Source organism: Cynara cardunculus, assembly GCF_001531365.2.
Source record: "Cynara cardunculus var. scolymus isolate 2C chromosome LG 6, CcrdV1, whole genome shotgun sequence".
Lineage (NCBI taxonomy): Eukaryota > Viridiplantae > Streptophyta > Magnoliopsida > Asterales > Asteraceae > Cynara > Cynara cardunculus.
In genome coordinates, this window is record NC_037533.1 from 10,762,577 (window position 1) to 10,776,163 (window position 13,587).

At 36.6% G+C, this 13,587-nt stretch overlaps 2 protein-coding genes across 3 annotated transcripts in view; both read left to right on the forward strand.

Moving 5' to 3' along the window:
* Nucleotides 1-6,446: 6,446 nt before the first annotated feature.
* On the forward strand, nucleotides 6,447-9,598 carry LOC112513986 (FT-interacting protein 1). Its single transcript, XM_025120245.1, has one exon. The coding sequence runs from the start codon at nucleotides 6,457-6,459 to the stop codon at nucleotides 9,538-9,540; it is 3,084 nt and encodes a 1,027-aa protein (XP_024976013.1). The 5' UTR covers nucleotides 6,447-6,456; the 3' UTR covers nucleotides 9,541-9,598.
* Nucleotides 9,599-10,325: 727 nt separating this feature from the next.
* Nucleotides 10,326-13,587, forward strand: part of LOC112514397 — an 11,815-nt gene continuing 8,553 nt past the window's right edge. The window contains exons 1-2 of one of the 2 annotated variants that reach the window (XM_025120845.1): nucleotides 10,326-10,656; nucleotides 10,745-10,834. In XM_025120845.1, coding sequence (XP_024976613.1) covers nucleotides 10,375-10,656; nucleotides 10,745-10,834 — 372 coding nt within the window. In that variant the 5' untranslated portion in view covers nucleotides 10,326-10,374. The remainder of the gene's footprint in view (nucleotides 10,657-10,744; nucleotides 10,835-13,587) is intronic. The other variant, XM_025120846.1, reaches the window with a different exon arrangement.

Here is a 13,587-nt window from a genome sequence, read left to right on the forward strand (position 1 = left end):
AGTAATAAGGAGCTTTTGATAAGTTACTTTGTTCTAACTTATCAAAAACAAACTATCAGCTTTGAAAACCAAATTGCTTTTTACCCTTTTTCTTTAATCCTTTTCTTTACCAGTCCACCGCCATAGACTACCAACAACCCACCCTAGCGACCGCCAACCGATGGTCAGGTTCTACATGAGAGAAAGAGGCACAGAAAAAGATGGCGACACAAAAAGGAGACCAATGCGTTAATTTTTATCTGTATTTCATCCACTTGTGTTGTTCTTCACTTAATGATGGTTCACATAACATCGAACAAAATACGAACATGAAATCCAAGAATGAAATCGTCTTGAGACGCACTTACATACATCGGCTAGCTTTAGAGGGAGACGTATTAGGGTTTCGATTAATTCAATGTTTGTAGATCTTCGAGGCTTTATACATGTACTATCACTGGCTATAGAGGTAGACGTATTAGGGTTTCGATTAAGTCAATTGTTGGTCCTGAATAGGATGCAATAAACAAAAAGTAATTATAGAAGAGGGTTGAATACAATTACACAGACTTTTTTCAACTTTTTAATTCTTATTGATGTATATCAAGAATTAACACACAGAGATACAATATTGATTGCTGGAAAAGAAGGAAATGATAACCTAACCTAAACAATCGTACACAAAGAAGAACTTATAAGAACAACACAAAGAGTACTTATAAGGATATAAAGAACACTAAGGTTTTGTTCACACATAAAAGAGTAGGAGAGTAGTAGAAGAGAGTCGGTTTCCTTGAGAATGCACTTAGAAATTCTTAGAGAAACGTGGTTTGCATAGGAGATGCACTCTGCCTTTTATAGTACCTTTATGTATTAAATACGTGTGGACACTTGTCACCTTAGGATAAGAAGGCAAGAGTTGACTTGATCATAGTTGATATATCATTTTCATGATACTCTGCGTGCACATAACATTGTTCAGTAGAGACAAACCTACTGATAAGGAATGTCTTTATCAGGCACAAGTTTTGCAGATATATGGTCAGTCTGTAGGGAGATCTTCTTTGGATGCATCAGTAGCTTCAAACAACTACTTATAAATCTCGGTGCATGAAGATCTTCCTTTAATCGGCTAATAAATTCAAAACATCTTCAATCTTCAAATTCGCTACTTTGAGGGCTTGGTGTGTAATTTAGACATTTGATCCACAGTACTGCATCGATGATCTTCTTTTTTCACATCGGCTAGTCTTTGATTTTGCCAAGGGCTTTAAGTATATACAAAGAAACCAATATACAAAAAAAACGAATAACTAGTAAGTACTAATAGGATAGAAGAACAGATTAATGGGTCATCACCAAATCGGTTATCCAACATCAATATTTCTCAATACCTTGCGACCCTTTTTCTCGACCATTGTAGCACGTGTGTCGCTCAGGGCGTACATCTTTTGTTAAACCCCCCCATAAGCACCATATTCTGACTATTTCTTTTTCCTTATAGTGTATAATCTTTAAAAAGAATTCATTAAATTTGTACTATCACTGGTACTTTTTAGAGCAAGCATATGGCGATGAAGGCATCTGGAGCATACAAAAACTGCAAGCCTTTTATTATAGTAGCTTCAACATATTCGATTTCTATTTCTTGATCACAAACTATCTCCAATGAATAGATACAGAAGAATGTTTTTTTTGTCATTTTACATGTACAAGCAAAATTTTCCAAACACTAAAAAATAACTTATCAACTTATTACATTTTGGTACCGTCATAAGTTAATCCAAATATTTTTTATAAAACTCCGATTTAATACCATATAAATTAATAAACACTTTTATAAAAAAATCATAAGTTGTTTTAAACAAACAATTCCTAAACACCCCTAAAATACTATAATTTAATAGATATAAGTTAATTTATGTTGGGAAAGAGGACCAAGACCAAAAAAAAATTATAATAGGAAATGAAAAAAACACAAGGACAAAAAAAATGAGGTGTACTCCATTTTGATATTAAACTGTCGTAATTTATTAAATTTGGACCAATTAAAATATAATATTTAAGCTACTCTAAACATTTTAAAAAATTGCATGAATTTTTTTTATTAATCTGGATATCCGACCCGTTATGCGAGCTGATTAATTCCCACCTKCTTTGCAGATTTTGGTTTGACACTGCTTCACACCCAAAAAGAAGGGAGCTACGTCTGAGTTAAACTTGRAGATGGAAGTCTTCTTTCGTTTCTCGACAGTAAAGTAGCCCAGAGTGATCGTACTTGAACCTCCGTGGCCACAAGAGAATTTTTATTCCTCCTTAAATTTGAACCTGAGACCTCCTGGTACTTTTAACCTTTGGAACCAAGCTCAAACCAATCAGACACCATCCATATGGTTTTGTATGAGAATTTTTGTTGTCTATATTACAAGAGTATACAGATTACCTTAAATAAAACCAAATGAAAATTTGAAATTCAAATCAACAATAAATAATGTACAAAATTAAAATATGAACCAAGTATAAATGTTGTATTTTTGTATAGAAATTAATATTTAATATCGAGAAAAAAAAAACTAAAAATTCAAAATATTTCTTTACATAATTACAAACTTATATTTAAACATTATAATAATTTATAATATTAAATTAAAACAAATACACCTAGGACTATTCCTATTGATTATTAAGAAAATTAAAAATGAATTATAATTTTATATTAGCAAATAAAAATCTAAATTTATGTAATATTTTATTGTATTAGTTTTTTCGGTTAAATGCAGATGATTGGTTCAGCCATTGGTTTTAAAGAAAACAGTCAGAAAAATTATCAATAGTCAAAAACTTACACTAATAATGGGTCGCTTGCACCTAAATATTCCAACTAGGCGACCTATAGAGAGAAATGTTAACAGCTACTCTTTATATTTGAATCTATTAGAACGATATTCGTACAATGCAGTGAGATATATCTTGATTTTAATATTTTATTTTTTATCTCAATCGATGTTATAATATGATCTTATGTGATTTTGAAAACAAAACGATGATATTTTTATTTTTATAAAATATAAATTTGAAGATATCATAAAAAATTGACAAAAACATATCGATATTAGTATCAAATTAATTATTTAAAATTTCTTATTTTTTATGTAATTTTTAATTTAATTTTTTTTTATTTTTGGTTTAATAATATAATTTTCTTATAAAGATAATAATTAAATTTTTTGTTAGAACTCGATAATTATCTTAATTATATTTTAGATTTTTTATATTTTAAAATGAGATGTTTATCTTCTATTTGATTATGTTTATCCGTGGTTAATTACACAAATTCAAACATGAAGCTTTAATAAGTTATACTTGTACATAATTTACTTGTAATATGAAATTTTAAGTAATATGCATCAATGTACAGTACTTCATGCATAAAAAATAGTTTTTAAGAGTTTTTATCAAATGCTTTATAATACTAGAAGGGTACTCGCGCAATGCAACGAGATACATCTCGATTTTAATAATCTATTTTATTTGTTGTCTCCGTCAATGTTATAATACGATTTTATGTGTTTTTAAGAAAACAATAATGATTTTATTTTTGAATAAAATATAAATTTGAAAAAAAATATATGAACGTTAATATGAAATCAACTATTTAAAAGTTTTTATTTTTTATATAATTTTTTTTAATTATAATTCAGTTTAAGTTTAATAATTAAATAATTTATTTTTTATTTAAGTCAATAATTAAGGGGGTGTTTGGGATTGCTTATTTAAAACAACTTATGCTTTTTTGTAAAAGTACTTATTAACTTATGTGGTATCAAACCGGAGTTTTATAAAAAATGTTTGGATTAGCTTATAGCGGTACCAAACTGCAATAAGCTGATAAGTTGTTTTTTAGTGTTTGGCAAATTTTGCTTATATCTGTAAAATTACCAAAAAAGACAGTCTTCCATATTATTGACTTATGAGAGTGTTTGAGATTGCTTATTAACTTATTTGATTTTTTAACATGTAAAAAATTATTTTCGTCATTTATAATATATTTGAGAAAAATTTATATTAATAAGATTAATAATTTATATCAATAAGATTAATAATTAACAAACATTTATACCAATACCATTAATAATTCAAGAAAAAATAATATATTTATAATATATTTGAGAAAGGGATATTGATGATGAGAGGAAGGGATGATGATGATGAGATGTATATGATGTTTGGATAAATTTAAAGAGGTTTAAAATGGTAAATCGGTGATAAGTTGTTTTTCATAAGTCAGTAAGGATTAACTTATCAAAAACTGCTTATTACCGGTTTGGCACTGGTATAAGCAGTTTTTTTTCTTTTCCCAAACACTCTAAAATAACTTATCTCCAGTGCCAGACTGAAATAAGTCAAAAAACAGTTCCGATAAGCAATCCCAAACGCCCCCTAAGTATTCTGTTAGAACTTATTGATTATTCTAATTATATTTTAGAATTTTTATACTTAAAATGAGATGTTTATCCTGTATTTGATTATGTTTATCTGCAGTTAGTTACACAAATTTAAATTTAGAGTTTTAATAAGTTGTACTTACGCACAATTACTTGTAATCTTGAGTTTTAAGTAATGTGCATTAATAAATAGTACTTTATGCATAAAAAATAGTTTTTAAGAGTTTTTGTCAAATATTTTATAATATAATATAAATTTATTATTTAATGCATATTTAATAGTAAATTGTTAACTTCGTAATTTAAAAGATTTAAAAATTGAAGGTAAATGTTTAAAGAGTAAACTACAATTTTGGCCCCTCTGGTTTACATATAACTACAAATGCTCCTGAATTTTAACAATACGGGTTCATGTGATTTACATTTTGACTTGGAATTGGACCTTGACATCGATTCTGTTAAAATTTGTCAATTAAGTTAGATGTATTTTTTTATCCTTTTACATAGTTTTCATTAACTAGCATAAATACAAGTATTTACAGATTGAGTACAAGTTATTATGCATTAAAGAACGTAAAATCAACCTAATCCCCCATCATGGGTCAACAAACCCAGAAACGACTCTGGTCACCATCTCCATTGTCGATCACCATCTTTGGCCAAGATCTTTTGTCTCCTTTCCCAACTTTCAGTCCATCTCCACAAACCAGTTCCCAAACACACTTCTTACAGAATCTCCGAGATCCACCATTAATAAAGCCTCCAAGAAATTGTAAACCATGAACACCTATTCCACTCGTCTATGCAAACATGAATCTGATAGCACAATAAAAAGCTGAACTCCATTATTTTATGCAAACATGACTCTGAATCAAACCCTCTTGACCGCTTTGGTGTTTGAATCTTGAAATGAAACAAGGTACAGAGGATTGGTTGGCATACTCAACTCCGTCGACTATAAATGGAGGAAAAACTCAGTTGCAGTGAGTGGATATGAAAGAATAAATTACATTTTACCGAAACACTGATTATCGTTCCTCGATTTCACTAGTTATATGGTTGCCCTTGTGGTTTGCATTTTGCTTTGGTTTTGGTATATGGGTCCGGTAAGAAGGATGTTACCCCAACTGACTAGCATGTGAGGGTAATCTGGTCATTTTATACTATATTTATAAAAGAACTTCTATTGTACAAATACTTAATGCATAAGTACAAGTGTCTAAAGCTTTAAAAAGAAACTCAAAGAATGTATAATCAAAAACATTATATCAAGAACACAACCCAAAACATGAACATGAACATCATGATCTTCATCGTTATAGATCCCAAACCAAAACATAAACATAGTATTTCTAAATTAATGCAACACAAATTCATTAAAATTAAATTGTATGCCAAGTTTCCCAACCAGATCCATCTCAGAAACCAAAAACATTCATCCATTGTTAGGGATTGAATTATATTTAATATTTCAACCAGATAAAATTACAATATCGAGTTTCAATCTGTTCCCCCTAATCTAAAAACTTTAACAAAAATGATGGATGATGATGAAGATGAAGCTGAAGGAGTGTTTCAGACGACAACGCTATTATTCATTGATGTACTAATTGAAACTATATGCAAACCATAAGGACCAAAATTGTAACTTATGTATAAATATAGTAAGGATTTGGTCTGGTGTATATTCGAATTGAATTAATTTATTGTAGAATGGGAATGGGAGGGAGTATTTGAAAACGTAGTGAAGTGTGTCTGTGTGTGAGTGTGTGCGTGTGTCTTATTTTTACTTTTCAATCGAAAAAGAAACATAATCACTTTGGGTTGCTTCTTCCATGGCCCCACTTCCACCCACACCACAGAATCAAAAGAGATATACGGAAACGATAAACCAGAAACCATGGTAGGTCCCCACCACCAAAACACCTCTCTTTCCTTCTGCTTCATCCCTTGATCTCTACGTCATTAACACCACCCCCCCCACCCTTTTTCTCAATTACCTCCGCCGCCGGCCGACGGAATAGGAATCATCATGGCCAAACTTATGCTTGAAGTCGTCGACGCCACCGACCTTATGCCCAAAGATGGTCAAGGCTCCGCCAGCCCTTTTGTTGAAGTCGATTTTGACGGCCAACGCCAGCGAACCCAAACCAAAACTCGAGATCTCTATCCGGCTTGGAACGAGACTCTCGTTTTCAACGTTGACGAACCCAGAAATCTGCCCTTTTCCACCATCGAGGTGACTGTTTATAATGATCGGAAAACGGGTAACCACAACAACTTTCTTGGTCGTGTTCGGATATCCGGCGCCTCTGTGCCCTTGTCGGAATCTGAAGCTTCTGTCCAGAGATACCCACTTGATAAACGTGGATTGTTTTCTAATATTAGGGGAGATATCGCCCTTAAAATCTACGCCGTTCATGGTCAGTATTTCTCCAATCAACCACCGCCGCCGCCGTCGAAAGAGCCGGAGCAACAGAACCAGCACCACCATGTTCGTAATGAAAATGATTGGAATGATCGTTTCGAAAGTGCCAAACAGGTACCGGTAGTAGAAGAAATCAATACTAATCATTTTCCTTTTGAGAATGAGTACGAGGAGTACGAGGATAGCCAAGAGAACAAGAAGAAGAACAAAGATAAACAAAAAGAAGTCAGAACTTTTTTTTCTGTCGGCACCGGCGGAGGCGGAGGTGGGCCAACACCGGCCGCACCACCTCCGGTCACCGTCGAAAGCAAAAGCAACTTCATGAGAGCAGGACCAACCAACATGATGCATATGCAGTTCCCAGGGCAAAAGCCACCACCGAACTTCGGGTTGGTGGAGACACGGCCGCCGGTGGCGGCGCGTATGGGGTTCCGTGGAGCTGACAAGACGGCAACAACCTACGATCTGGTGGAGCAAATGCATTTCTTGTACGTGAGTGTCGTGAAAGCCAGAGACCTCCCGGTGATGGACATCACTGGCAGCCTCGACCCGTACGTCGAAGTGAAGCTCGGAAACTACAAAGGGGTTACGAGACACCACGAGAAGAATCAATTTCCAGTTTGGAATCAGGTTTTTGCATTCTCGAAAGAACGATTGCAGTCCACCATGCTCGAAGTGGTGGTGAAAGATAAGGATTTGTTAACCAAAGACGATTTCGTCGGGAAGATTGGAATTGATATCGTCGACGTTCCACTTCGTGTGCCGCCGGACAGTCCCTTAGCTCCTCAATGGTACAGATTGGAGGATAAAAGAGGGATGAAAGTCAGAGGAGAGCTCATGCTCGCCGTCTGGATCGGAACTCAGGCCGACGAGGCATTTCCCGGCGCATGGCACTCCGATGCTCATGGCGTTAGTCATCATAATCTCGCAAACACAAGATCAAATGTCTATTTCTCTCCTAAATTGTACTACTTAAGAATTCACGTCATCGAAGCTCAGGATCTTATTCCGGTAGATCGGAGTCGCCTGCCGGAGTTCTTCGTCAAAATTCATCTCGGAAACCAGGTTCGAGCCACCCGAGTCTCACAGGTACGAAACTTGAACCCCGTTTGGCAGGAGGAGTTAATGCTTGTTGCCTCGGAACCGTTCGATGAGTTCGTTACGATCAGCATCGAGGATCGGATCGGGCAAGGAAAAGACATTTGTGTCGGTCGGACCAGCGTTCCGGTGAGAGCGATCCCGCCCCGAATCGACTCCAAGAAGCATCTTGAAGCGGTCTGGTTCGATCTTGGTCGACCGTCACATTGGGAGGAAGAAGGCGAGAAGAAAAAAGAGGTCAAATTTTCCAGCAAGATACATCTTCGATTGTGTTTGGATGCTGGTTATCATGTTCTCGATGAATCGACACATTTTAGTAGCGATTTGCAGCCATCTTCGAAGCATTTAAAGAAGCAAAGTATCGGAATTCTTGAACTCGGCATTCTAAGCGCCCAGAATCTGCTTCCCATGAAGATCCGAGAGGGTCGAATGACCGATGCGTATTGTGTGGCTAAGTACGGAAACAAATGGGTTCGGACCCGAACGTTGCTCAACACGCTCACGCCACGTTGGAACGAGCAGTACACATGGGAAGTTTACGATCCTTGTACCGTGATCACGATCGGTGTTTTCGACAACTGCCACATCAACGAGAAGGAAGAATCGAGAGACCAGAGAATAGGGAAAGTTAGAATTCGGCTATCGACGTTGGAAACTGACCGGATTTACACCCACTATTACCCGTTGCTGGTTCTCCAGCCATCCGGTTTAAAGAAACATGGTGAACTCCACTTGGCGATTCGGTTCACCTGTGTGGCTTGGGTGAACATGGTGGCTCAATACGGCCGGCCGCTGCTGCCCAAAATGCACTACGTTCAGCCGATATCGGTTAAACACATTGACTGGCTCCGCCACCAAGCCATGTTAATCGTGGCATCTCGGCTCTCGAGAGCCGAGCCGCCGCTCAAACGAGAGAACGTCGAGTACATGCTCGATGTGGATTACCATATGTGGAGCTTGCGGCGGAGCAAGGCCAACTTCCACCGGATTATGTCGCTTTTGTCGGGAGTCACTGCCATTTTCCGGTGGTTAGACGGGATCTGTCACTGGAGAAACCCGTTGACCACCATCCTCGTTCATGTTCTGTTCTTGATATTAGTCTGCTACCCGGAGCTGATATTGCCGACGATCTTTCTTTACCTTTTCGCGATCGGATTGTGGAACTACCGATTCCGTCCACGAACCCCACCCCACATGGACGCCCGAATCTCTCAGGCGGAAATGACACACCCTGATGAGCTCGATGAGGAATTCGACACTTTTCCGACTTCAAGGCCGACGGAACTTGTAAGGATGAGGTACGACCGAATGAGGAGCGTGGCTGGTCGTGTTCAAACGGTGATCGGGGATTTGGCAACACAGGGAGAGAGAGCAATGGCGTTGCTGAGCTGGCGAGACTCGAGGGCTACAGCCATCTTCATCATAATCGCATTGGTGTGGGCGGTGTTCCTTTACGTGACTCCGTTTCAGGTGGTTGCAGTCCTGTTCGGGCTTTACTGGCTTCGACATCCGCGGTTTAGGAACCGGATGCCATCGGTACCCTTCAACTTCTTCAGGAGATTGCCTTCAAAATCGGACACGCTTCTGTGATTCTGTTTATATATTATTTTCAGCAAAATAAATGCAATAAAAATCATTCATTCTTTTGGGATTTGGCTCATATTTCTATTGGTTTGTTTGTTTACCTCTTAATAGTTGCAATAAAAAAAATAATTTCTGAATAGTTAAGAGGTGAATCTTGTCTGGCAAAAAAAACTTCTAACGGTTCTAAAAATGATTTTGTATCATATGTCTTCCATAATTATTCACGACCCTAATTTCATTAAAAAAAATTCTCAAACAATTATATTTTATTTTACACCGTATCTAAAAGTCTCTTGATCATTTTAACCGCTTAAACATTCTATAACAAACCATCCAGCAAAATCTAATACACATGATGATCAAGCGGTGAGAATGTTCAAACAAAATTCGCATCAACAGGTAAAAGGTAAAACAAAGAAATGGAAATCGGGCTTCACTCTGGAATCTGGATATGAATATAGGAAGAAAGCAAACCTGGGTGATCAGTTGTACGTGGAGTGGATGGGTTCTGAATTTAGGGTTTACCCTTCTTTTTCTGCGTACGACCACCGTTACGGTAAACGAAATCCGGTGGATCACCACCTCTATATCCTCCATGTTTCCGGTGATACTGCTTTGTCGATGCTAGGTTTGAGAGGAGGATCTTTCAAAATGTTACAGAAATAGGAAGATTTCATCACGGTTTTATCTCGACTGTAACTTGAGGATTTTTAGGGAAAATATATATAAAGTTTTGGGTACAAAATGGAAACTCTTAAAACTTGGGTGGTATTTATCCTAGAGATATAAAAGTTCCATTTTTTGGACTTTGGAGAATTGAGGACGAGGGAAGAGAAGAACATGGCTAGCGCCGCCGCTGCTGCCGCTGCGATTGTGTTGCTACCAGGGAGACAAACATTGCCGGCGACCATGATGAGCTTTAGTCGGAGGCTGAATGGCCCTGTATTCCGTTCTGTTACCTCTTGCAGTTACTCTACCTCCTTTGCATCAAGGAAGCAGCTGATACTTTACTCGAAGCCTGGTTGCTGTTTGTGCGATGGCCTCAAAGAAAAACTTCATTCTGCTTTCTCTCTTGCTTCTCCTTCGCCTGATTCCTACTCCCTCCATGATGTCGAGTTGCAGGTAGGTTCAATTACTCCATGATTGTCGTTTCAATGTTCTTAATCTGTGTGTTGGCACTTACTCCGAGTTGGGTCTTTGCTGTGATTAGGTTAGGGATATAACTAGCAATCCTGAGTGGGAAAGAGCATACCAGTATGAGATACCGGTCTTGGCTAGACTCCGTTCTGATGGCACCGAGGTTGGTTGGTGTTTTCTTGAATTGAATAGACAGATACCCCCTTATTCATATGGTTCCCCGTTCACTATGAGTGTCGAAAATGCTAAGTTTCCAACTTCTAAATTGACACTTATTCAACTACTAGTTGTTAATTGCTTAAAATTAAGCAGAGTACCACGAAAAGAATGGTGCTTATGTCGAGTATGCAACAATCAATATCCATTTTGCTGCTAGGTTTGAAATCCATAGTCTCTTGACTATTTGTTTAGTACCAGAGGGTAAAGATTGAAGACTAGTTTGCTGCGAGACTTAACCGCAAGGAGGGGGATGCCGAAGGCAGGGCTAGTGACTGAAGTGAAGTCGGTCCGTGACCCCTGGAGGCCGAAGGCGTCCTTAGGGTAATCTCGTAGTTCCTACGGGTGGAGATGATGGGGTCGCCCTTCCCTTTTGGGCCGGTTATGGGCGAGGAGGGATTCGAACCCCTTCTTACCCTGAAAAAGTAGGGTCACCTTATGTCCTTGAATCTGGTCATTCACTATGACCCGCTAAGCATCCATGGCTGAATGGTTAAAGGTGTATAGAGGATAGACATGGCAGCCATGCACATTTTTTTGAGGACATGAACTTTGATATGAGTGCTTGGAGACGCAGGACTGGGGTATTAGATTTAGGTGTTAGGCACTAATAGCTAGTGTAGGTGGGTAGAAGAAGGGAGCTAGATAGGTAGAGGGTGGGATGGGGGAGGGTTAGGGAGCTGATTATATGACGATGCATACATCCCCCAGGGGTGAGCCAAGATTCAGAAACAGGGGGAGCACCGAGTATAAATCAATAAAATTAATTAAAATAAATATTAATTTCTTGGAGTCAATAATAAACGAAGGTAAGTTTTTGAGTTTGAAAATCATTTATAACCGCAAGCGCACGGTGTCGTAGCATATGGGTCGAACACGGGGAGACAAGGGAATAAGCACAAATTTATTCATGGTATTAGCTAGTTGAGCGCAAACAGTTATCAAAGGTTGGACTAAATCTAGAAATCAAATAACACAATTAATCACTTAAGCTACACTAAACATAACTAAATTAAACCAAAGGGCCTTTGGCCTAGCGGTATGTGAGTCTTTGGCCTCCTAGGAGGTCAAGGGTTCGAACCGCACTGAAGGTGAGAAGGGTGTGTGAATTTATTTGTTCTATTTGACGTATATAAGTATTATATACTTCAAAAAAAAAAAAACATAACTAAATTAAGAATCAAACATGGCTAAGTAAACATATGAAACTAAGTTGCAAGTAGAACTAGATTAACAACTAAACCAAGAATTGAATGACAATCTTATTAGCATTAGCAACTCAAATTGAAAGACCTTAAATTCTACACTATGCTATCTAAAATGGTGAATACCAGTGTTTGGACTTTTCAAAGTGGGATTTGCCAAATTTAAACATTACTTTTGCCCCTATTCCAAGGAGACAAAAACCTTTCTTAATTGAAGGTCGATTATTTCTATATCTGTTGATTCTAAAAAGAAGCATTAAGCAAGACAAAATATTCCCAAATAATCAAAACATTTATTTTCATGATGTGATAAAAGTCATGTCAGCAATAGGTTAATCCAAGTCAACCAAATTTTCATTTAGATCTCAACTGTTAAATTCAACAATTATTGATTAGTGATCATTTAACAACCCCTAACTTAGGTTAGTCGGCTAATCAAACAACCATTTTATTGGGAACCCGTTTACTTAAAAGTTAAAACAACCGATTGATACAAATTAAGTGTTTACAAATATTCACCTTAACTATGACTCAATTAAACATGAATCCAGGAAACAAGATTTTAAACTAATAAACATGACTAAACAAGAACTACTCTTAAGAGAAAAACAATTTAAACAAGAGAAAACACATAAATCCTAGATCTAGATTATTAAAGACATTAAATCAACAATAAAACCTAATCTAGCAAGCATGAACTCTAACCCAAAGTTGACAAAGAACAAGAAAATGAATCTAAATTCACTATTTCAGAGAATAAACATGACCAAATCCAAGGAAAAAGTTAAAATAATGAAATTACTTAAAGAATCTAGATCTATGGAACAAATAGTTGTAGAAAATTGAAATCAACAATCAAAACTTAGAAATATAAGCTAGAATCATGAATCAAGAAATACACCCTACCCTACCACCTATAGGCGGTCGTCGTCATATAGAATAAAGCATAGAAGGGAGAAGGAGATACAATTACTCTCTAATTCATAGATTCATTCCATGGCCGTAGCTGCAAATCCAGAGTTCGTAAGCTCCAATCTCCAAAATTAAGCTAAAAATCTAATCTAATGTGTAAAGGAAATTTAAAATCGGTAAAATGTACTATGGAGGCTTAATCTGTAGCACCCTAGTTTCTTTATTCGCTAAATCTCAATGTTTAAGCCTTAAATACAAGATTTTGTAAGTAAATTAAGTACTCTTAAAAGAGTCCAACAGCTGTAGCATTTATTAAACTATCATATTTATAAGGCAAGTAGCTTACAAAGCTACTTATAAACAAACAAAATGAGCCACAAAATATCTTATGACAAAGAGCTAGAAGCATGAGGTATCAAGATTCTTTTATATTAAGCATGAGGTGTCAAGATTCTCTTATCCTAAAAAATGAGGAGTTAAACTATCACAAGAGTACAATTTTGGGAGCAATAAGAACAAGTAGCTAATGCAATGAATTTACCTATAAATAGTGATTGAAGTGTTTCCATTAGTTCTATACCAA

What these genes read in the sequence shown, in the direction of transcription:
- LOC112513986 (XM_025120245.1), top strand. Translation starts at nt 6,457, where the DNA reads ATGGCCAAACTTATGCTTGAAGTCGTCGACGCCACCGACCTTATGCCC.